At 42.7% G+C, this 26,123-nt stretch overlaps 1 protein-coding gene across 1 annotated transcript; it reads left to right on the forward strand.

The window, feature by feature from the left end:
• The first annotated feature begins 895 nt into the window (after positions 1 to 895).
• On the forward strand, positions 896 to 25,191 carry gc2 (guanylyl cyclase 2). The gene is made up of 24 exons (XM_074662290.1): positions 896 to 1,013; positions 14,467 to 14,759; positions 16,419 to 16,547; positions 16,638 to 16,817; positions 16,921 to 17,038; positions 17,118 to 17,419; positions 17,499 to 17,630; positions 17,794 to 17,897; positions 20,208 to 20,326; positions 20,456 to 20,540; positions 20,632 to 20,728; positions 20,802 to 20,924; positions 21,105 to 21,185; positions 21,277 to 21,453; positions 21,551 to 21,707; positions 21,792 to 21,944; positions 22,023 to 22,171; positions 22,268 to 22,431; positions 22,505 to 22,697; positions 22,781 to 22,955; positions 23,619 to 23,717; positions 24,704 to 24,798; positions 24,900 to 24,985; positions 25,069 to 25,191. Exons 1-24 carry the CDS (start codon positions 896 to 898, stop codon positions 25,166 to 25,168), a joined length of 3,429 nt encoding a protein of 1,142 aa, XP_074518391.1. The 3' UTR covers positions 25,169 to 25,191.
• Positions 25,192 to 26,123: the final 932 nt, after the last annotated feature.

Genomic DNA, 26,123 nt, shown 5'->3' on the forward strand with positions numbered 1-26,123 from the left:
TGTCTATCACTGTATGCATTAACTTGTGACACAGTTACATACAAAAAAAAACACATTATCATATTTAAGTTGTTAAATATAGGGCAGTTTTAAACTGACCTGTGTGGGCTCCAGCTCTGGGGAACACTGAGGCAGGGCAGAGGGTATGAAACTTCATGGACAAAGGCCAACTCAAAAAAGTTGGCTTCATCGCATTTTCCAACAAAGACATTTGATTTGACTTCATTTCATTCAGTCAAAAAAACAAAAACAAAACCATTTAGTTAAAATACATACATATATATTTATATATATATATATATATATAAATATATATATATATATATATATATATATATATATATATATATATATATATATATATATATATATATATATATATATATATATATATATATATATATATATGAAAGAAATGGGAGCAGAAAGAAGAAAGGCTCATGTCATGTCTGCTCTTTTTCTCACAAAATCACTTCTTGCAAAAATTAGAAATGTGAGTTTACAGAACTATTGCCCGTTGAAATGGGCTGTAACTTAAAAAATGAACTGTAAATACTGTTTTAGGCTAAAAAAAATGTCAGTTGTTTTTTTTACAGTGCAGCGTCCTCCTTACTGTGAGCCTCTGGAGCTAGCATTCATACAGTCTGAAGCAGAGGAACGAGGAACGCCTCCCTTCCTTCCTGTTTTTTTAAAGCAGCCATGTGCTCAAACCTAGGAGCTGAATGTGAGTTCATTTGATGAACAGAGACTAAATGTGACATCTCAGAGCCAGATTTGGAAACCTGAGCCTCCGCAAAGTATTTTCCTTTTTTGGTATGAGAGGAAAAAGATCCCAAAGAGTTCTGCTCTGAAAACAAGTCCAAACATCAAACAATCATTAACATGAGGAGTCAATATGCAGTCAGCCCTGCTGCTGCTCCGGGTCACTCAGACTGTTCACTTCGTTCACTCAGACGGGCTGGGCTCGAGTCAGGACCGGATGTTAGGATGCAGGATGACCAAAGGCAAGCCAGGTATGACAACTCACTGTAGCCCCAGGTGTAGTGTTAAAAGGTAAGGTAAGTCATGTGACCAGGTCTAAAGAAAGAGAAAGGTCAGAGGGTTCTCTACAGATGGTTTTAAGGCTTGCTAGTGTCTGAAATGTAACAATACAATATCATACAATACACTTTATCAATCCCCACAGGGAAATTCAGTCACAGCAGCAAAACAAGAAACAATAAAGTATATAGTGGAAAAATTCCAAGAATACATACATAGAATAATAAAATAAGTGTCTACTATAACAAAAAAGTTCATCATTGTCCAGTTCAGCCAGTCTCCACCTCCACAGGGGCCAGGACTGAGCTTCTTCAGCAGTCTGTTCAGTCTCTGTCCTGGATCCTGTCTGCTCCTCCAATGTGGAGTTGGTGTCTGATGTTAGCTCTGTTAGCCATGTCTGTGATTAGCATGATGCTACTCTGCCTTCTGATATTCCTTCGTCCTCACCTCCTTCTCCTCATAGGTTAGCATAGGTTAACATCGACATGTTACAGGCTGCTAACAGCTGATCTCATATGTAAACAATGAGACCATGGTTACGAGGAGGATCTCTGTACAAACACAAGAATTAAAAAAAACAGTAAAAACACCACTGCAAAAATAACCAGTTTGGGGTCGACAAATGAGACATAAAGAGTAACGACAGGCTCCAAAAACAAAGATGGCCAAAAAGAGGAGAAAATTTTTGAAAAGGAAAAGAGAGCTGCTGCACCAGGCAGCCACTCAGGTAACACCAACAAGGACCTGAAATGTAAGGGGCCCCAAATGTGACAACAACCAAAACTGTAACAACCACCCCGATTATGACAGGACCGGTTTATTAGGATGACAGAAAATGGGATTAATAAGAAAATTTTATTTTTTAGGAAAACACAGAACTCCTTTCTATTTTTGAGGAAACAGAATTACCGTTTTTCTACCAAAACAATCTTGTCTGCTGTATGAACAAAATTAGGGAGACGCTTGTTGCCAAGTTTGAACAAAAGTGGTTGAATGAAATTTTATGAAATTATGGCCATGAATCTTATTTAACAGCTAATTTAAGAAGAAGTCAAAGATCATTAAATGCTCAGCTGAGAACAGGAATCCTCCCACCTGCTTTTAAGTTGGCAGATTCAAAACCATCCAGGAGGAACACAGATTTTTTGAATTATGTGAATTAGGTGAAGTCGAGGACCAAGCACATTTTCTTCTCTACTGTCCTTTTCATGATGAGTTGAGAACTCCTCTAATGAATGAAATGTACGTAAAAGTCCTGATATTTTTTGGGGTACTGATGATGACGGATTGAAATGGTTGTTTAGTTTTAATATTTACAAGTTGGCCTCCTTTGTATCCAGAGCCCGGAAAAAACATTGGAATAGTTTATTTTGTGAGATTATTATTACTTATTTATTTTTTATTTTTTTCTTTGTATAGAATGATCCGTGAACTTGATGACTGAATGATGGTGTCTTGTAGGCCCATTGGACTGGGCATATTGTATATGCATGACACAGTATTAAAAGTCAAATTAATCTGCAACAAGGACCCCACATGTGATGACAACCCAAAATGTAACAATGACTCGACTTGTTACGAGAAACCAATCGAACAACCATCAAAAATGTGACAAAAGCCCAAAATGTAACAACAACCCGCTTAAATGTCACTTAAATGTGACAATAACCCAACATGTAACGACCATCCAAAATGTAACAACCATATAAAATGTAACAACCACACAAAAGTAACAACAACCCAAAATGTAACAAAGACCCAAAATGTGAAAACAATCTGACTTGCAACATCCCAAATGTATTTAACCCAATTTGTAACAACAACCTCAAATGTAACAATGACCTAGTTTGTAACAACTTGTAATGTAACAACAACAAGAGGAATGAGCATAAAGAAGTCTCCTATGGGGTTCAGAAACAGAGGAAAAGGTTCCCACCTGTTGTCGTCTTAAAGTGCTTACTACCCGATTTAATTGATAACAATGAACCACTCAGGTGTGTGTCCAGGTGACACATATATTTGACAATTAGCTTGTGAGGTTAAATTTGAAGTATCAGTGTTTGAAAATGTCCAACATGTGACTTTCAGTCAGATTGCTGTCTTCTGAAGAGAAATGTGTTCAGTGTTTCTTCAAACGTGCAAACTGTGTAAATTAGAAAAAGGGTTTAGACTTTTAGAGAGCTGAGGAGAGGTTTAGTTCTCTGTCTCAGTTTAAAAAATGGAGTGTTACCTGTCATTTTAGTGTGTTAGCAGTTGGAAAACACTGTGAAACACAGTTTTTGTGACACGCTGCGCAGAGACAGACGGATGAAATCAGAGAACCACCCAAAGCAAACACAGCCAAACACTGCAGGGTGTTCTTCTGGTGACCTCTCTGGGAAACTCTGTATCAGTGTAGACGACATGAACCAGCTGTGTGTGCCTGTGTGTGTGTCTCAGTGTTATGGCTTCGTTCTCATCTGGAAAGAGATCAAGACCCTAACCTATAGGGAGACAGCGAGAGTCTGAGCCAACCATAGGGAGGTTTAGGACTATGTGAGGTGAAACTCCATCCAGAATAAATGCAGACAGGAAAGAGGGAGTCAGAGGGAGGAAGAGGAGGAGAGAAAGAGTGTGTTGAAGGAGATAAAGCTGGAAAACACAGAGACAGGGAGATTATCAGCGTGTTTTTTCAGATGTAAAACAAAAGGACGTGTGAGCTGTCAGCAGGAGATACTGAGCGTGGTTCAGCCATGGAGGGTGACGGCTGGAAAGTTCAACTCTTCTCTCTGAAGATAAGGATCAGGTACATGGACGCTGCAGGAATCCTGACCTGGTTCTTCTGATGATCAGGACTCAAACGAACACTCCCAAACTTTGACCACAGTTTGGTTTCAGGGTCAAAGCGTCCCCCCGTCCTTCCTGTCTCTAACTCCATTCATGCTCTGTGTTTCTGTCTCCTCCTCACTCCAGACTTCATGCTCCAACATTATCTGAGGTTTTCTATTTTTAACTCCTCAGCTCCCCGAGGACGGCGCACACAGCCTCCCATTTCCTCCTCCCTGTACACCCCCCCTCTCTGCCCCCTCCAGAGACACTCCTCAGTGACCAGGCAGGGCCTTTAAACCAAGATTTACTGCACCACAAAGAGCTACCACGATTAGTATATCAGCTGTTGAACACCATTCCCAAACAGTCTCAACATGGAAAATCAAACCACCATCAAGTTAAGTCTTCTTATCTTTGTGCACGAGTTATTTTCAGCAGCGTCTCACCAACGCTCGCTCCACCACTCCTCTTTCTCCCCTGTTCTCCCCCGTTCTCTCCATTAGTCTTGGCTGCGTGGTGTTTTGGAGATAAGCTAAGGAGTCTCTAAGTGGTTGGATCCATCATCACCATTTCTGTGTTGTGGCAACTTGTTGAAAAACTCTCAAGAAAAGCAGCTCGGATTATATTTCTAATGACTTCAGGAAGAGGAAGAAGAACATTTTACATCAATACATGTTCCAAAACTGAGACAACAGCTCTGTTTAAGGTGGAAGTGATTCATTTCAGGGGAATGATTTAAAACCAATCTTCTCCTGTTCTGTGCTTTCCATCTATTACACTTATTAACCTTACTTTACAGACATGACTCCAACCTGGAGCGTTTCGGGTTTCTCTATGAATCTTAACCAGTGGTGTGCACAGGAGGGGGTCACATGTGCTACAGTGCCCACAGGAAGGCCACACACACTATAAATTGCCCTGCTGGGAGCCAAGATTCACACTCAAGTGTCTTTTGGGTGGAAACACACACTTTGTTAATTAAAACGAAAGAAAGTTGCCTCTTGGAAGGGAGGCAAAACAAACACTAAGGCACCGTTTACATGACAATCGCAGTGAAAAAAATCTGTGTTTACACCGAGGGACTGAAAATGGTGTAGTAAGCATGCCGGGCCTGTAGGTGGTGCTGTAACTGTCTAGTCCAGAAGCTGCTCTTGGTGGATCTCCACCAAAGTAGAGTTGAGCTGATCATCTGGTGTATTGGTGAATGCTAAGTTAAAAAGTGGAGCAACAGATGCTCATTTTGTTGAAAGACAGTCACCAGATACAGTAAATTGAGCAGCACAAGTGCAACACAGTAGTTAGCGACGATCGTTACAACGGTACTGTTGTCCTGTTGTATGCGTCAAGCAAGAAGCGGAGCATGACGTCATAGTTTCCCCTGAAAACGCCAGCTAACTGTTAACACAGCAACGATGTTGGCAGCGTTTCAGAAAAATCCCACACTGAACGCCGTTTTCAGAAGTTTGCGTTTTAGGTCGGATGGAATTCTGTTTCCGTGTAGATGCGAGGCTGAAATGCAACAAAACCTTTGCCTTTTTCCCCAAAACTGTTGTCGTATAAACGGACCCTAAAGTTCCCTCTTGAGTCACAATGTGCTCTAAAGTGTCCCCCTGGTTGGGAACACACAAAAGTGTCCTCTCGAGTGGCAAAAACTTATGCTACACTTCTCTACCAGGAGCTACAACATGCTACTTTACCAGGTGCCAAAACATGCACTTAAGTGCCCTTTTTGTAAGCTAAAAATTGTAACTTGGTGCCCTGCTAAAATGCTCCATTAGGTGCCAAAACATTCACTTAAGTGCTCTAGCAGGAGAAAAAACATGCTTATTTGCCCTCTTGAGAGCTTTAATGTGCTAAATTGCTCTATAAGATGCTAAAATATGTGCCTTAGTGCTCTTTTGTAAGCTAAAACATGCACCTGAGGGCCTTTTGGGCAACCAACACTCAAAGTGCCCTGCTAAAATGTTCTTTAAGGTGTCAAAATGTGCTTAAGTGCTCATTTTTGAGCTAAAACATGCTAAAATGCAACATAAGGTGCCAAAACATGTGCTAGAGCGCCGTCTTCGGAGCTAAAACATGCTAAAATGCTCTATTAGGGGCCAACACATTATCAAAGAGCCCTCTTGAGAACTAAAACATGCAAAAAGGCTCTAAAGGGTAGCAAAACGTACACTTAAGTGTACTTCTGTAAACCAAAACATGTGCTTAAGTTCCTTTAGAGAGCCAAAACATGCTAAAATACTCTGTGAGGTGCATAAATATGCAATTTAGTGCACTTTTGTAAGCCAAAACATGCCAGACTGCCCTTTTGGCAGCCAAAATGTGCTCAAGTGCCCTGCTATGATGTTTTATCAGGTGCCAAAATGTTCGATCAAATGCTCTCTTATGAGCAAAAATGTGCTCAAGTGCTCTTTGGAGGCTTAAAAGTGCTTAAATGCTCTATTGGGTGCCAAAACGTGTGCTGAAAAGCCCTGTTTAAAAACAAAAACAAGTGCTTAAGTGCCCTTTTGGGAGCTGAAACATGCGCAAGTGCTTCTAAAAGGACCAAGCTGCAAGTTAAAGTTTCTTCTTGACTGGAGAGAAACATGATAAAGAGAGCCTCTTGAGTCAAAACTTTTGCTTAAGTGCCCTGTCAAACACGTAGTCTTTAGTGTCCTCATCAGTGATGAAAACAAGCTGTTTGTGCCAATTGTCTTTGTTTTTTTCCCTGCCAATTAAAAAAAACTGTGCACACCACTGATCCAAACCATTCTTTCTTGTCTTCTTGCTCACACCTTTTGATGAGTTTTTCATAGAAAACAAGGTGTGATCCTTCACTCTTAGCTTTGTACGGGTCATGTAACCAACCATTCAGCTCCCTCCCCTAAAGCTGTTTTTATGAAACTCTGCAGGCTTTCCCTAAACCCAAACCATGTTTCAGTCCCGCTCCATGAAAAAAACTGGATAACAGAAAGGTCCCTTTGGACGAGTTGCCATAACAAACAAACAGCAACCACAGCAACTTTAAGAGCTAACCAGCCTCTCCTGTTGGCTCTGTCATGGACACTATCTGATGAAGTGAGACTGACTCAAACAGCCAAGAGAGTGAGCCTGAAAACATGAGTTTAAGAGACAGAAGGTATGTGTGAGAGGGAGTAAGCAAACTTCTATGTAAAGAGGGTTTGCTGACAGTAAATCTTCCTTTCAAAACAAGTGATATGAGAGAACCATATCAGCAGTCATTTTTCATCCTTTATCTCTGGCATTAACTAAGCAGGACTGAGTTATTAACCTCACAAACACCTGTAACAGAAAACAGAAGACTGAATAAATCAACAGAAGGGTTTTGTTTTTGTTTTTTTTCACCTTTAGATATGTTTAAGTTGCAAACAGTGTGACTCAGGGCCTGCATCCTCTTTGTCTTCTTGGACCCTGTTTCTTGTCCGTCTCCGTCTTTAAGGTTTCATGGAGCCCGTGTGATGTGGGGTCAAATGTCAGAGCTCATCAGATAAGGAAACCAAGATGACAGGCTGACAGAGGAGAGGCGGGCTAAAGAGGAACTCTGAATGGATACATCAACGTGCTCCAGGTGGAATTTACCTCTGTTACAGACCATAATGTTAGTGCTGTCACTGAGGAAACAGAGCCCATTAGCAATGAACTGTTAGTTGGGTTCAAACTGACTGAGGGTACAAAGAGAGTCAGAACTCATCTCAGGTTAAAGCATCAGTGAATTAAAATGCTCCAACAACAGAAAGTGCTTTTGGTTCAGAAGTTCCAAGAAAGAAATGTGAAGTTATTTATGGTGAACTGGGCAACTGCTGAGCTTCATTGACCTCAAATAAAATTTCAACCTGTAAGAAAAGGTTGCTGTCATAATTCATTTTTCATTCTTCATTATTCATATCATTAATGTTCCACTTGTGTTTCCGTACATTTTTTGGCCACTACTCCAACAAATTTTCATTCATTTTCACCATTTAAATTTTATGATGTTTAGAAAGTTTAGGAGATATCTGCCTGTACGTTTCACATTTCTAACTGTTGTACTTTTTAAAATATAAAGCATTTACCAACATTTTTTGGCCCATTGAAATGAATGGGAGTGATCTGTCTCCCTTGAAACCACACATCTAATGATATCACAATGCCACACTGCTGATACTATCAAAAGGGGTTTGTCTAAGGATTTGAAACAGATGTTTTCAGAAGCTCTGTTTCCCATCATTGTGGAAACTGCACAGCTCGTGATGTCATAAGAGGTTCCAAGGTTATAAATAGGGCTGGTATGGTTGGGGCTCAGCATTTCAACATTACAGTATTTGCTGCAAGGAAATGCACCAACCACACCAACCCCACCACCACACGCTCTGTTTTGGTCTCCACTGGTTAGAGAAGTGTGTTCAAGCCGAGTCTTGTCCACAAGTTTCGAGGAGTGTCTGGTCTTTGTGAGGGTCTTGTTTACCTTGATACAGTACCTGGCGCTCTAAAACCAGGTCTTCAAACTGTTTCATCTGAAGAACAAGAGTTTAGTCTGTAAATCTTTGCAAGCACCAGCTCCTGGTTCGACTTGATTTCATGGCTTCATCGATTTGGGGACAAGTCAGGAGCTAGCTGTGGTTCCAGTGGAGAGGTTGGGAAATGGGGAGACACCAAGCAGGTCATTTCAAATCTCATATGTGTGTTCCTTACATGGCCACCAAAGGGCTTTTCCTCCCTGAGGAATTTAAAAACCTGTCTTATCCTGCCTGTGGCCTCGTCGTGCCCCCCTCCCTCTCCACATGGCGGTGCCGGTCAGTCTTGAGAATGGAGCTATCTGTCAGTGACCTCCAAGTGGCCGTTTCATAAAGATAAGTGCCATTCAGAGAGGAGAGAGCTCCTGACTGACTCAAAGGGTGACTCAAAGGGTGGCTCATGGCAGAGACTGTCAGCACCTGGGTATAAGCAGACCTGCATGTCTACAGTAACCTGCAGGTGAACTGGGTCTTCACAGTCAGTATGGACTTCTTAGAGAGATGGGAAACTACTGATGACTTCTTTAGATGTCACAGAGTCAGGTACGCAAAAAGGTAGAAACATTTAGAAGCTGTTTATAGTTGCTGATGTCATTTTTATATTATTCAATTTCCATAAAGTTTAGTTATAATGAGCACATGTTTATCTGTGTTCTCCTAAAAACCCAGCCTATAATCCCTGAATCTGTCTGTCCACGGATCAGAACTGTTTGTTCTAGGGATAGTACCAGACCATCACCAGATCTCCACCAGACCCTCGCAAGATATCCACCAGACCTTCACTAGATCTTAAATAGATCCTTGCCAGATCTGCACTGGAACCCTACCAGATCTTTACAAGATCTTAACCAGAACTTCACCACACATTAACTAGATCTTTACCAGATATGTACCAGACCATTACTAGGTCTTCACAAGACTTTGACCAGTCCTTCAGCAGACCTTCACCAGATCTTAACCAGATCTACACTAAACTTTCACCAGACCACCAGATCTCAACTAGACCTTCATCGAACCTGCACCAGACTTGCTAAAAAGATTATCACAGAAGGATCTCCTCACTGGTTCACGGCCTCAAACACCAAGGTCTACCAGTAGCTCTGCCCCTCAACAAGTCTCCAAAGGGCTGGCCAATTTAATGTAAAAAAAAAAAAAAGAGGTAGTTTCAAATTTTTGGGGTAGTAATATCAAATATGCTACTTGTCTTCAAACTGACAAAAACAAAAACAAAAACAACAACAACAAAAAACTAATGTAAAGTACAGCACAAAGACTGAAAGAGCAAAACACCCAACACCTCCTCTTTAAAGCCCATTTTACACCATGAAATCTGCAAACAGATTTAGATGTGTAAAGTTTCTCGGTTGTGTTTTTATTGGTTAACTGCTGGGCCTTCATCCAAAAGACTTCAAAGCTCAGCCAAGTCTTCATCTAAAGTGACATTATTATCAAAACACCGGCTGTGTTTTTAAGAGGGAAATCACAGCACATCCTTTAAGGTGGACTTCAGCTTTGGTGAAGTCAGGAGGTTCAGCTGGTAGGTCAACATTCAACATCTGGACGGATCTATCCCAAAGCTGTGTGTGAGAGAAAGAGTATGATATACTGGAACAATAAGAGACACAAGTTTCAACTTTATTCGTCCTTGGCATCTCTCCTGAAACACTGAGGACACATTTTAGGCTTCAGGGCCTCTCTGCACGTCCTCTGTACACATTGCTGTGAATGATCCTGACCTCCGTGGAGAGGGTGGGCCTGCCTCAGATAATAAACTTATCAAACCCAGGAGAAGGCCAGGAGGGTGACGTTCATCCTGAAGCTCTGCACAGCTTGTTCTGCCACATTGTGTAACGCCTCAAAGCCTTTTATTAGCTCTCACATGGGCTGAAGGGACTCACTCAGAGCGGAGCAGACCGAGGCTGCTGCATGCCTGCCTCTATGGACTCAAGAAGGAAACTGATTCACTCCAGAAAACCACACACTAAAGTCTCCTGTGGTGGAGACGGACTTCAGAGGAACTGGATTTCTGCTCCATGCTGCCCTCTAGCTTCAACAGGTCACTGTTCCCTGAGTTATACAATACAACTTCCAAAATGAAGGAGAAGAGGCTTCACTAAGGACTGGACTGGAAAGAACTCATTTTATGTGTATTTATTTTTTGTATTATAACTTTTTTTTTTCATGAAGATTGTGACATCATGTAAACAAATTGTGCATTGAAAATGGATAAATAATAATTTTAAAAAGTTGAATATTTGGTGTTTTTGATTAGGGCCGAGGTTGACTGCCCCCTTGATTTGGGCTGTGGCTAAATCAAAGAGCTAAACATAAAACAATGACGAGCTGAAAAAAAGACATCTCAAAACAAATCTATATAAACGCTTAAGATAAAACGCTCAAAGATTTAAGGTGAGTGAAGTGCTCTAGTAAAAAAATATCAGCTAAGTTAACAAGAGGAAGTATTAGTTGTGAAATTGACTTTTTTCTGACATGAGATGTAAAACAATTGATTGAACAGTAAAGAGAAACTGGCAATTTGCTTTTTAAGAATGTAGTCAATATGAGATTTAAATGAAAGTTTTGGGTCAATCCATAGTCAAGAATATTTCAGTGTGTCAGCAAAATCAAGAGGAGATCCATCAGAAAAATACACTTAAAATTCAACTGGATGGGGTCAGCAACAATGTGCACTGAAAATCATATTGCAGGACTTTTTTTAAATTATTTTTTTAAGCTCAGTATGAGTTTGTTCTTGTCAGGAATCATATCAAAATCAAACTGTGATGAGTTCTTAATTTCAAATCAATCAAAGTTTGAGGTGTATGTAAGAGTGTTATTAGCACAAAAGTGGAAATGGCAGTTAGAAAAAATATTGGGTAAATCCAATATATATATATATATATATATATATATATATAAAAAATTATATATATATATATATATATATATATATATATATATATATATATATATATATATATATATATATATATATATATATATATATATATATATGTGTGTGTGTGTGTGTGTGTGTGTGTGTGTGTGTGTGTGTGTGTGTGTGTGTATACATGTATTTATATAGTGGGATATGTGCATTTTTCATGATAATCTTGTACAGTTTTTGTCTCCTTCCAGCACCTTACAATCAGTTTTATATAGGTTACAAAGCCAGTTATTAATATTCAAAAACTTGAGTTCACACATCTGTGGCACCAAACCTCTGTCCCCAAGGTGACACAGCTTGGTGGATCTTAACAGTTTAAATTCCAACCATTCATCCACATATCTCAAAACACTCTTCCCTAATGAGGCTACCATGGGACAGTGCCAAAGTGGGTATAGTAAGTATAGTATAGTAAACAGCTTTACTATATAGTAGTAAGTATAGTAAACAGCCAGATGAAAACAATGATAAAAAAGAAACAACAAATGAATAAATCAATAAATATTTTATCTTCTTGATTTGGACTGAAGTTGATTTAAAGATTTGAGCTCAAAAAGTAGAAAAAAAAAAACTTTTTTTAGCAGTTTTTGGAAGAAAATGTTTTTGTCCACTAATGTCCTTAAAAGGTTTCACATTTTCAGAAAAAAAAATCAAACAAAGAAATAAATAAATAAAAAACTGTAAGGACAAAAATGTCTCAGATTACTCATGTGGGTTACATATAATGATGCTGATGATGATTACATATGTGACTTCACGTTGGTATCTGCAGATTACAGCCCCTGATTGGATTTGATATAATCTGACAGGACAGGTCACACACTTTCTGGAGGTCATCTCACACACTGACACACACACAGGCTGCAAACCTTCATCGGCTGAGGAACAGGTGTGTATCTTTGTAAAGAAGTTTCCTTACGATATAAAGGTCATCACAGGATGTAAACACAGCAGGAAGCAATGGAACCGTCAGCTGGAAAGAAGAACTTTCAGTCTCATCCCGTCATGGTAAGGCTGGTTTCTGTATCTCATAAAAAAAAGAGGAAAACTACATCTATTTTAGCTCATCTCAAAGTTTTCAGGTACTGAGGCTCTAACCTTTGTTTGTTTACATAGTTTCACTTTCAAAAGTCAGTTTCAACCTTAACCCTTCACATTATAGATTAAAAACCCACAGTAATTTTAACAAATAATTTTTCTACTGAGTTTAGGTCATTTTGTGTTTTTTTAATAAGTACTTGTGATACTATATTACAAATTATATAAAGGTAGGGTCTGCAGAAATTTTTTGTTACTTTCAGCAAAGACAACATTCAAACTGGGCTCCTCCTCCTTGGCTCAGTGCCAGCAGCAGCACACACCCACAGCCTCAGACCATGGCTATAGGAACACACACAGTAGTCCAGCAACCACCTGTAGCACGTTTTTACATGGGAGAGACTTGAGAGCTGTGCACCTGACTCAGCATTTAGCACAAGCTAATCACTGGTATTTGACACATACCTGGTTAGCAGAACTCAGGTCACTTTTCGTCCCATGCTGCTCTCTAAGTTCCTGAAAGCAAGTCCAGCCAAGCTTCACCCTTGTTTAGGAAAAAAATAAACTTTTTCTGTTTGGCGTTACATTTCACATTGATTGTTTTTCTTCCTCCATGCTACGTCTACTATCGTAGCTGCTCTGATTAGCTTCTTCCACTTAGTCAACTTGCAAAATCATTTGCCCACTGGGCGCGGGGTGATTGGATGATGTAACCACATCTACTCTCTGCCCAGAAACATCCAAATACAACCAAAACCTAACCCTAACCCTCAACATCCAGGCAGAGGAGGGGGTCAGAGCAGACAGACACTGAGACACTTGTGATGGCCCAGAGAAGAAAATTGAGCAGGATTATTCCTGTAAAAGTTGACATTTGTTTTTGTTTTGTTTTTGTTTTTGTTTTGTTTCGGAAATCCTGCAGACTCTATATACGAGCAAAAAGTTGGTTCGAAAATGTGAGCTCATTAAAAAAAAAAAAAACAGTTTGAACTCCATGCTGAAGACAACCTGGGCACCAAGTTAAAAACTCAGGCATCAAGTTCTTCCCTAAGTTTCTGAGCTGTTCCACCTCAGACAGGTTGTCACGCACATTTTCTGACCCAGACACATGTCTTCCTGATGTGTTTGAATCCTTTACTCTTTGAAAAGTTTCTTTATTTACTAACACTTCAAATGAAACAACTGATGATGAAAAATTAGATGTAGCACAACATCTCTCCCTGAATGATGGACAGAGCCAGGATTTCACTCTTGGGTGGTCCAAAATTTTTGGCTGAGTTAAAGAAGTTAGTACATCACTAATTAATAAAAATGACTTACTGATACAAACTACTGTTACTGCGTGTGGTTTTAATGTGGAGCTGGTTACTTTTTATCCTTTATATTTGATTCAATTTTCGTAACTGTTTTGTGTATTGCACAGATCTACCTGCAATCACTCTCTATGGTACCGCCCAAAGAGTTGCACTCTAACTCACCAACAGGCTGCACCGCTATGGCATTCTGTTTGTTACAGGCTGTGAGAGTGGGGGCGATAACCACGGCTAAATTAAAAAAAGAAAAAGAAAGAAAGAAAAAACTATGTTTTGTTTTGATTTTTACAGTAGGCTATGAACTCGGCTCATTTACAAAGACAGGGTATCTAACACCAAAAAAAAAAAAAAAGAAAAGTGACAAAATTTCACAATGCTACTCTAAAACCAACTTTTGAACATAAAATAAAGAAAAGTTTAGGGTGGGCCTGTTGAAAATTGGGTGGGTCCCCTGGGCCCACCAATAAGCTGCCACTGCCCTGAGCTTCTCAGCTGTTTCATCTCTACCTCAGTTTTTGGAGCAAATTACTGCAGTGTTTTCTAAAGATACAGACAAAATAAAACTTATTGTTATATAACTTTTTCAGTACAATGGTTAGATATCACAACCCTCTGGGGGGATCAGACCCAACCATAGGCTGGAAACCTCAGCATCATTTGGAGAGCTATGTGTTGCCACCCAAAGTGGGCGGCCTCTAGACCTGCTCCAGCTACAAAATGCTATCTACAATGTGTTGGATCAATATTAACTCTGTCCAAGCTCACATAGGAACGTCCTTACGCTTCAGCCCTGTTCTTGTTCTTATCTTGTCATATTTGTCACCAGGGGATCCTCATCTTTGGATCGTCTTCCTCCCGGGTCTGAGCCTCGAGATGACCCCACAGCCCCATGCCTTCATCCCCTTACCTCCTGTTCCCCTGGTCACTATGGCCTGTGTTTGCCTGCTGCTCTGCCCAGCCCACACAGCTGTGTTTCAGGTCGGAGTGGTGGGACCATGGGGGTGTGACCCCTTCTTCTCTAAGGCCCTGCCTAATGTGGCGGCACAGCTGGCTGTCAACCGCATCAACAAGGACCCCACGCTGTCCCACGCTGACACCTTTGACTACGTGGTGCTGCAGGTACAGAAAGATCAGATCTGTCCTGAGTAAGTCGAGTTACTCAGTGATCTTATAAAATAACCTAAAGACCAATTTACAATCAATGTAATCAAAAGTATGCCTGCTGATTCCAACAACAGAAGCGGTGTTTAGCTCCATTTATTCAGACTAGTTAGCGTTCTTTAACATATTTGCTGCCAGCCATTTTCAGAGCATCTTGAACATCTTTCAACACCTACAGAATATTGTGTTCTAAACACCGTAACTACCAAAAGAAGAGTAGACTCTTTTTTTTAATCCTCTCTCCATGTCTCTTTCATCTATCTTCTCATATCCATGCTGATCTCTCATCCAAAGAGCGCACCATCTCTACGATACACCATCTCTACAATACACCTGGGCATGCAGAGAGTTTCTTGGTGTCAGCAATTAGATGTAGCCAACTATCAAGCGGAAAGCAAATACCTCCTCCTGTGACCTGCTAACCTACCTCTAGACCAGTTACATACCATGACATGATTTTTAGAGAACAAAAAAGTCACTTTGGCTCAGAAATAAATGAAGATTTATATTCAAACTCACGAAAAAAACACAAGAGCCTCACCCAACCAGCACAACAATACCCTTCTGCTAAGACACATTGAATAAACAGAAAATCAACAGTTTCCAGACCCGAAATCAAGAGTCCAAAAGTCACTGAATGCAATGCAAAATAACAATCCACGAACAAAGTGAGTCCTGTCTCAGTTCCATGCAAGAAAAATCCAAAAGAAAGGGGAAAAGTTGAGCGACAAAGGAAGTTGTGCTCACCACAGCTGCCACACAGGCACGGAACCCAGAGGTAGTTCCACACGTCCCTTAAAATACTCCTCCGGTTGCTCCAAACCAGCCAAACTCTTCCAAAATCCTCCTGTATCTTCTCTGGAAGTATTCCATGACGGGTATAATCCATTCAGTCTTCAGATAATGAGGAAGCCAGTCTATGCCCTCCTTGCTCCCCCTCCCACCCAAAAATGACCTCCCCAGGAGTGGTCGCTCACCAAAAATTGTCATTTATAAACAATAAACGAAAAGCAAAAGATTGTGAAATATAGCCAAAGATTGACATAAATGACAACCCATTTTATATGCAAAATAAACCCATTCAAACAACAGCTCTTCCCCCATGCTCGTGGGCTGCCTTGAGCCTTACAAGTTTACAAGCCTGATATTGATCAACAAGCTCAGCCAGACCCTTCCTCCCCCCAACGAAAAACAAAATTGACTTCTATACATGAAGCTGTTAGCAGCATAAAAAATGTCAGGTTGTTCTGTGGTCAGTTGTCATAAACAATACTATACAACAGAATCAACTTCTACCCATTTCTGGCTGAAACAGAGCTACTGGTGTTTTGGAGCAAAGAGTGACCATGCTAACTGGAGACTCTCAGAGGAACGTGTTTGTGGTGTTTAGCATCCATCAAAATGTTGTTATTTAGGTAAAAAAAAAAAAACAGTGTTTTTAGGTGGTTAAGACCCTCATGTCGCTTGACAAATCATTGTATTTCGCACCATGCAGTTGTAACTCTTCACAAATTGTAAAATTGGTCTACTGCCTTGAAACAGTGCAACTTGTCTGAAGAGATCTGTAGAAGCTAAAGCCTGGTTGTTTCATGGATTGATTTATGGACTGATCTTTAGGAACCATGTGAGACATCACGAGCACTCGAGGCATTCATTGGGTTCAGCACCAAGGCCTCAGCGTTCATTGGACCGTCCAACCCAGGATACTGTGATGCTGCTTCAATGTTGAGCAAAGGCTGGAACAAAGTGCGGTTTGTTTCTGTGTGAAGGTGTTTCAGATGTGGTCAGGTGAGAAATGGACTGAGATAACTTTCTTCTGTCTTTCTTCATCTCTAGGCGTTGTTCTCCTGGGGCTGTGTCGGCTACGAGCTGGACGATGTTCGGAGCCACCCAACGTTTGCCCGCTCTTTGCCAAGGCCCACCTGGGTGCTGCTGAGCATTATAAAGTACTTCAGGTGGGCCCACATCGGCATCATCTCTTCTTCAGACGACGTCTGGGTGGAGACGGCCTCCAAGGTTTGAACGTTTGGTGGTTTTAGCACCTTTACACTGTTGCTGTCCTTGTTGGAGTGCATGTCTGTCATGTGGCCAGGATTGGGTTTGTCTCTTTCCTGTCCAGGTTGCTGACTCTCTAAGGAGCCATGGTGTGCCAGTCAGACGGGTCAGTTTTATGGAGAACACCCCTCATGGAATTAGAAGGACTCTGTCCAAGATCTACAAAATGAGAGAAATTAAAGGTGCAGTCCAGTTTGAACCTCTTGTCTTTGCCTGAATGCAGTGGAGTAATCTAATAGTTCTTCTTATGGTTCATCCTAGTTGTGATCCTCTGCATGCACTCGGCGCTCCTTGGGGGCATTGTCCAGAAGCAGCTCCTCGAGACGGCGTACGATATGCAGATGATAGATGGTTCTCTGGTGTTCCTGCCCTATGACACCCTCCTCTTCAGCCTGCCCTACCTCAACATATCCTACCCAGCCTTAAAGAGCAACAGCAAACTGCTGCGGGCCTACGACGCCGTGCTGACTGTCACCATCAACTCGCCCAAGGCTTCATTCTATGAGGCCTACAGCGAGGCGATGGAGAGGCGGGAGGTGGCGAGGACGTTAAAGCCCCAGCAGGTGCCTGGGACAGCTGGGTGCGGGGACAGATGGTTTGTTTCCTGTTGAGATGTCCTTACTGAAGGCTTGTGTCCTGTAGGTGTCTCCTCTCTTTGGCACCATTTATAACTCCATACTTGTCATGGCTCATGCGGTGCACCGAGTCAGGGAGACTGGAGGGTGGATGTCTGGAGGAAATCTGGCAAGACACACCAACAACCTGGACTACCAGGTACTGAGAGGACTGGCTACAGACCAGTTTTTAGAGCAGTCGACTGCTCAGTCGTCCGCTTGGTCTCTTTAAAGGCCCCAAACCAAGACAGAGGACATGTTATCAGAGTGATGCATTCAAGTTTAATCCCCTGACTTTAACTGATTATTATTTCCTGTTGAAGGGTTTCAGCCACCCCATCAAAACCACCGGCTCTGGAGAAGTCTTACTTGACTACCTGATACTGGACACAGATGGACTTTCCTGGGAGCTGAAGCCAACGTACAGGTAGAGGATTTAGGGGAGAAACCAGATGCATTGCACTAGGTTGCTCTTGTAGTGGAGAAAACTTAGGTATAAGGTCGTCAGTTTTTTTTAAGGGGGAGGGGAACGATAACTTAAATCAAAAGTGACTTTTGATCAGTGTGGGAATGGTGACTATAGCTGGTTTTACTTTTGACTCACAATGCACTCAGATGTCATCGGTTGATGAACTATAAAATAGTCTCATTTATGGACATAATGACAACAATACAGAAAAATTGCACATCACAGGATATTACGAAAAACAATCTTTATAAAAACGAGACAGCTCCATACCACGGTCTAAAAACACTGAGCACAAAGTATGATTCAGAGTCTCTCTCTCCATGCAACAGGTTGGCACAGAATGTCTGTCTCAAAGCGCATCATCATAGTGATAATAATTTTTAATGAAATTGTTGTAAGCAGCATTGGTTTTCTCTGTTTTCAATGCTCTTAAATTTATATTATTAGACATGTATGACGAGTTAGAGCTTTGGTCCAGTTTTTGTTCTATTTGGACAGAAATCCAAAGACCGAGATGTGGAACAAGGACAAAAAACTTTGCTGCAGACTGTGGTAAAGCACAAGCTCATTGCCCCTACAATGCTAACAGAATGTTGACATTAACATCAGCAGATAAATACAAAGTGAACTAAGGTTTCCTTTTTGGAGACTCACGAATTGAAGTAAGACCAAAGCTCTTTAGTTATTGTTGCCTCACAAACTCATTCACACAGACAAAATCAACTTTTCTGATGGATGAATATCTGGGGCAGGACTCGATAAGAACTTATCTTTTGTGTAATGGCTTTTAATGTCAAAGATAATTACATTTGTTCTGCATATCCAGAAGTTTTCTAATGCACATTGTTTGACTGAAGCCAGATGTGGCTATCATCTTTTTATCAGAGAGTACGGCTGGATGCGTGCTGCAGAGTGAGGTCTGCGTAACAATCCTTTGTGTATCAGGCTTTCTTTCATGTTTTTATCAGAGGTAAAGGAGCCCAGTCGCAGCTCTACTGTAACTCGGCACGGAAGCATATCTACAACAGCAGCACAGTTCATTTTTCAGCCTTGCTGAGGTCTGCTGCGTCTCAACTCTCAGTAGCATGTGGATGGTGCTTTCAGGAGTGTTGGAATTAAAAATAACCAGGGTTTCAATGGCTCACACATGAAGGATTTGTGTGTGGTGGGGACAAATGCCGCGTTCCCACCAAGCAGACCGGTTCAGTTCGTCTGGGTACGGCACGCATTCTGTGGCGTTTCCACTGACTTATCCCTGGACGGATCCCCAAATATCTGAGACGAGCCGTACCACTTTTTGGGACCTTTTCGTATGGGTGCCAAACTGAACCAATCCACTCTCAGAAGGTGGAGCTACAACACTGCAGACCGTTGATTGGTTGAAAGGATAGTCACTTACTCTGCGACAGTGGCTGTATTTCTCCTGGCGGCACACAGACTTCTCTGAAACAAAGCTTGATTGTTCTTTGTATCAAAGAGCTACATGACAATCACAGAGAGAATGAAATGCTGCATGTTTTCCATCTGTGCTCGTTGTTTTCTGTCGCATTTTTCTCCTTCGTTGGATTTATTTTTGGGTGAACTGTGTCACAAACTGTGTAACAGCTGCGGCTTTCGGCATCTGGCTTACAAGCCGCCTACCACAAGAGGGCACAGTTTGCCATGAAAGCCCAAACAGGATCAGGCTTAACTGTGCCAAACCGAGCCAAATCATACTGAACCGACCGGACTGCTTGGTGGAAACGCGGCTACAATGAAATATGACAAAAGTGGGGGGCCAATTCCCCCCCGGTCTCCCCTAAACTGACCCCTATGACATAGTGGATAAATGACTGCCATCCAACTGAGATTACATGACTCAGTGCTCTCTAAGATGCCCAGAGGAAAGAATGAGGTGCAGTGCCCCAAAACTTCATGCAGTTCAACTTGTGTCCTCTTCTAGTGGAGAAAATCAAAAGCTAGGTGAGTTTTGAGTGGAGAAATGACCACTGGCATGAGGAGGTGATGGAGGAAACCAGATCCAGCTCAACTTGGATTTTCCCATCGGTGGAAAAAACAATAAGGTTTCTCTCTCAGAGGAGAAAACAAGATGTGGAGTGCCCAACCATAGTTCAGAGTAGGGTGCAGACCAGTGGAGAAAACTTCATGCAGTGCCACCAGTCGTTTTTCTGTCATGTTCCCTAAAAAAGGTCATTTTACCTGAGTGAAGTTTCAGTTGCACAGCCGTTATTGTTGCATTAATGATACAACGGAATTGATGTCCCACAGGATTGACATGGAGGCCGGTATGGTGCGTTTCCTCGGTCGAGACATCCACTTCCCACACGGCTCTGGACCCAGAAGAGACGCATCGTGCTGGTTCACTCCTGGAGTCCTCTGCTCAGGCGGTGAGGAGCACACACTAAGATTATTTACTGCACATCAGAGGGTTGTTGGGCAAACTCTCAGATGTGTTGATGGACTCAACATGCTGAACTATTTGGCTCTGTGATAAAACTCTTCCCCTGTGTCTCCAGGAGTAGACTTGTTCTCCACCATCAGCATGTTCCTCGGAGCCATGGTCTCCTGTGTTTTTGCAGTGGCATTGATTTACTGCATCAGGTACAAAGTCAGCAATAAGTCCATGACCATGTTATTCAAAAACACCTGGCATTATCAGACCTATTACAGCCTTTGTTCTCTCATAACACAGGCGACGCATCAACCGGATTCGTCTGATAAAAGGTCCCAACAAGATCTTGCTGACTCTAGATGATGTCACATTTATCAATCCGTCCCTGAGCATCAAGGTCAGTCCCTGTCTGACACTGATTCTGGTCTCCTTCTCTGAATATTGATTCTGTTGCTCCGGACTCTTTGTAGAAGCTCAATCTGGATGACAGCAAGGCCAGTTGCATGAGGAGCCTGTCAGACTGCAGCATCATCTCACCAGTCTCCATCCAATCCCCGGCCACGTACGAGAACTCAAACGTCGTCATCTATGAGGTGAGACCAAACAAAGAAGCTTAGCCTGTTTCTTTGCCAGATCTGGGTCCAGGCCAAGTTCACCTTGTAGTTTTTAGTAATTCTGTACACACAAGTTAAGAGAAGAGGCCCAAAAAAACCCAAGCCTCTTGTGCCTTAACTCCTCAAGAAAAAGTTGTGTTCAGCTGTTGTCTCCCCTAGGGGGACTGGGCTTGGCTGAAGAGACTGCCGCATGGAACCTTCAGCAGCATCAACCCCAAAACCAGTCAAGTCTTTGAACTGGTACGTCACTTTTTACTCTGAGATCAGGTTAAAAACTGAGCACGGTGGATGTTAGAAAGCAGCTCCATAAGGGTTTCTTTTTTGGTTTCAGATGAAGGATTTGCGCCATGAGAATGTAAACCCTTTCCAGGGCTTTTTTCACGACTGTGGCGTGTTCGCCATTGTGACAGAGTTCTGCTCCAGAGGAAGTTTGGAGGATCTGCTGCTGAATGGAGATGTCAAACTGGACTGGATGTTCAAGTCGTCTCTGCTGTTGGATCTGATTAAGGTGAGGCGAAAGAGGAGACGTGTGTTGGGCTTAGGACAGTAAGGGTCTGACTCGGGTCTGGGGTAAAAGTGTCAGAATCATAGCTGTTTGGTTTCAGGGCATGAGGTACCTCCACCACCGTGGGGTGACCCACTCTCGTCTAAAGTCCCGTAACTGCGTCGTCGATGGGCGTTTTGTCCTGAAGGTCACAGACTTTGGCTACAATGAGGTTCTGGAGGCTCAGAGGTACCCGTACACTGAACCAGCTGTAGACGGTGAGAGGATGGGTCAGATTATGAGCCGGTGTATACGACGTGCTGCCTCTACCACAGTAGACTAAAGTAGATCTTATGCTTCAGACCTGCTCTGGACGGCTCCAGAGATCCTGAGGATCTACGGGCAGCCCGGGCTTCATGGGACTCCACCTGGAGACGTGTACAGCTTTGCTATCGTCATGCAGGAGGTGGTGGTCAGAGGGCCTCCGTTTGGTATGCTGGACCTGACCGCCAAAGGTGTGAGCACCAGTTTAATCTGATATTCAGCTAAAAACATGGAACACCACAAAACTACAGTCCAACTTTCTCTTGCAGAGATCATCGAGAAGCTCCGCAAACCTCCTCCGCTGTGTCGTCCTGTTGTCAGTCCGGACTATGCTCCCCTGGAGTGCATCCAGCTGCTAAAACAGTGCTGGAGTGAACAGCCAGACAAGAGACCCTGCTTCGACCAAATCTTTGATCAGGTGAGGGCCCTGACTTTGCTGCCACTTAAAAACACGTCACGTCTTGCCCTCCATACTTTATCCCTGTGTGTTGAGTCCATCTGACCCTTGTCTCAGTTCAAGGACATCAACAAGGGGAAGAAAACCAACATCATCGACTCCATGCTGCGGATGTTGGAGCAGTACTCGTCTAACCTGGAGGAGCTGATCCGAGAGCGAACTGAGGAGCTAGAGATTGAGAAACAGAAGACAGAGAAGCTGCTGACACAGATGCTGCCCCCGTAGGCTAATGTCAAAATGTTTTCAGGAAACACATGTTTACACGCAGATTACTTGAAGAGTCTCTTTCCTCAGGTCGGTGGCCGAGGCCCTGAAGGTCGGCGGAACAGTTGAACCTGAGCATTTTGACAGTGTGTCGCTGTACTTCAGCGACATTGTCGGTTTCACCACCATCTCAGCTAACAGTGAACCCATTGAGGTGGTCGACCTGCTAAACGACCTCTACACGGTGTTTGATGCCATCATCGGCAACCATGATGTCTACAAGGTTCCTACAAGGACTCATTAGTTTTCAGACTCCCTCCAGAACTCTTTAGTCCTGTTAAACAGGTTTTTGATCCTTTGACGTAGGTGGAGACGATCGGGGATGCTTACATGGTGGCATCGGGGGTTCCTGTCCTGAATGGAGACCGGCACACCGCAGAGATAGCAAACATGGCTCTGGACATCCTGAGCGCTGTGGGGACCTTCAAAATGAGACACATGCCTGACGTTCCTGTTAGGATACGCATCGGACTGCACACAGGTGAAGACTGGGGACACGAAAACCGCACAGATTGTGTCTTAAGCCCCATTTCCACCAAGCAGTCCTGTTTAGATCAGAACGGTTTGTATCGGCTAATTCTGATCCTGTTCATGTTTCTACAGCAAACTGCCCTCTCGTGGTAGGAGGCGTGTAAGCTGGTCACTGATAGCCGCGTCTGTTACATAATACCATGACACCACAGCAGTACCACGCTAATAAATCCAACAAAGAAGAAAAACACGACACAGTAAACAAAGAGCAACAATGGAAGACATCCGAGAATTGGTCTTTGTGATTGGTATGCGGCTCTTTGATACAAAGAACAATCAAGCTTTGTTTCGGAGAAGGCTGCGTGCCACCTGGAAATATACAACAGCCGCTGTCACACAGGAAGTAATGTTTCTTTCAACCAATCAGCAGACTGCAGAGTTCCTGGCTCCACCTTCTGGGGTTGATTGGTTTAGTCTGGCATTCCTACTGAAGGGTCTTAAAAAGTGGGACGGTTCATTTCGGTTAATTGGGATCTGTCCCGGGATTAGTCCGTGGAAAAGCCACAAAATGCACGCGGTACCAAGACAAACCAAGCTGAACCACTGTGTGGAAATGGGGTTTTATAAACAGTAAACAGAAAATCCTGAATTTAGTCTAAACTGGTGGTTGCAGGTCCGTGTGTAGCTGGCGTGGTTGGACTCACCATGCCCCGGTACTGTCTGTTTGGAGACACAGTGACCACCGCCTCTCGGATGGAGTCCAGCGGGCTGCGTAAGTTACCAGTCAAAACATTTAGTTTTCAAAAGTTGGTTAAAATTGGGTTTGCATAAGCTGCGTTTCCACCAAGCAGTACGGGTCGGTTCAGTACGGTTTGGGACGGTTTGGGACAGTAAAGTCTCATCCCATTTGCGTTTCCACAGCAAACTGTGCCCTCTCGTGGTGGGCGGCGTGTAAGCCGGATGCCGGAAGCCGCAGCTGGTAAACAATAGCGCGACGCCGTAGCAGCTTACCCCGCAATGAAATCCAACAAAGAAGAAAATGCGACACAGTAAACAAAGAGCACAGATGGAAGACATGCAGCATTTCGTCCTCTCTGAGATTTTCATGAAACTCTCTGTTACTAAGTACAATCAAGCTTCGTTTCAGTGAAGTCTGTGTGCCGCCAGGAGAAATGCAGCCGCTGTCGGGGTAAGTGACGATTCTTTTGACCAATCAATCGTCTGCAGTGTGTTGCTCCACCTCCTGAGAGCGGATCGGTTCAGTCTGGCACCCATACGAAAGGGTCCCAAAAAAGTGGGACAGCTCGTCTCGGTTTTTAGGGATCCGTTCCGGGATGAGTCTGTGGAAACGCTGCTAAAAGCGCACCATACCGAGACGAACCGACCCAGACTGCTTGGTGGAAACGCGGCTATATTCTCCCCGTGCATGTGTGGGTTCTCTCTGGTTCTCCAGCTTCCTCCCACAGTCTAAAAACATGCTCACCAGGTTAATTGAGCACTTTAAATTGTCCCTAGGTGTGAGTGTGTGCGTGAATGGTTGTCTGTCTCTATGTGTCAGCCCTGCGATTGACTAACGACCAGTCCAGGGTGTACCCTGCCTCTAACCCATTGACAGCTGAGATAGGCTCCAGACACCTGCAACTCTGTACAAGATAAGCAGTTAAGAAAGTGGATGGATGGATGGATGGATGGATGGATGGATGGATGGATGGATGGATGGATGGATGGAATTGGCTCATTTTAATGGCTTCATTCCAGCCTACAGAATCCACGTCCACGAGAGTACAGTGAGGATTTTACGGGACTTGAATCTAGGCTATAAGCTGGAGTTGAGAGGAAAGACAGAAGTCCAGGTGAGACCCTCACCCTGAGACCCTTCATCAGAACGTGGATCTGTGTTGTTTGGGGAAGTTCAGCCTCTGTGTTCCTGCTATCGTTTCTCTGTCCATCTCAGGGGAAAAGAGAAGAGGAGACATACTGGCTGATAGGAAAGGAAGGATTCACCAAACCCCTGCCAGTTCCTCCAGAAGTTAGATCTGGGTAGGACACACTTTCCTCTCCCGCTTTGTCTTCCTCTTTGCTTAACTCTTGATTCAAATCTGTCCCTCGCTCTGCTCCCACAGGCAAATGGCCCACGGGCTTCAGATGGCTGAGATTGCTCAGTACAAGAAATGGAAGGCAGACAAACTTCAACAGGAGAGAAACACAAAGAGGAGGAACTGAGTCCTGTGAGCTGGGCCAGTGTGGAGGAGACGGAGGCTGGTGATGAACTGTGTGTACAGATGGAGAGGTGCTGGCTCAGCAGAGCGGGGATGTTCTGACACTAATCTCTCTCATTAGCTTCCTCTGTATTCTTCTCCTGGTTTTTCCGTCTGATGGGAGGAAACAATGAAAACGTTTCTTATGGGTTTGACAGGAATTTGTTGTATCTTTAAATTATGTCCTATTATTTCTGAGTGTCCCTGTCTATTAATGGAAAGTCTTGGCTGATGTACATAACTTTTTGTTTTTTGGTTTGCATCTCCTTTAAATTTGTTCAAGATTACCTTTGAAATTCAGCTTCTTCAGGGGATGATTGCTTTGATTTTCCTCTTCTTTGACCCTTAAACTTTTTCTGACACTTTTCCTTTGAAATTATAGAAAACTTTCTGCTTAAAACTCCTTCAACTTTGAGAAGCTTAAACATCGGCATACTTCCACTCAGGGGTGTGCCATCATACCACCAACGATATAACTGATAAAATATTTTGGTGATAAAAATGGGTCATATCACACTGTTTACACTGTGGAGACCCACACAAATGCGTCAGTGTCTTAGAGCGAGAGCAGCGCACACAACACACTCCTCATGGACCAAGAATGATAGGGCAAAAAAAGCGCTAGTTTAATGCTAAACTATGTGGGAAATTGCATTTTTATGCCAGCAGTTGGTATATTTGGATATATAACTTTGGTTTTAATCCAGAATTTTGACTTATCACAGACACATATCGCAGTTACTATCTGTAAACAATACTGAAAACCCCCAATATCAGAATACTAACATGTTTAAATATTTTTAAACAGGAAGAAAAAAAAAGTTACTACAGGATCATGGTTCAAATCATTGCTATAACCACTTCACGTCACTGGATGGCCTATTTTAGTCAATAACATATAACAAAACAATCCATTGATT

This window comes from Halichoeres trimaculatus, unplaced genomic scaffold (assembly GCF_033239565.1).
Source record: "Halichoeres trimaculatus isolate MK-OKI-2021-1 unplaced genomic scaffold, fHalTri1.1 fHalTri1_scaffold_22, whole genome shotgun sequence".
Taxonomy (NCBI): domain Eukaryota; kingdom Metazoa; phylum Chordata; class Actinopteri; order Labriformes; family Labridae; genus Halichoeres; species Halichoeres trimaculatus.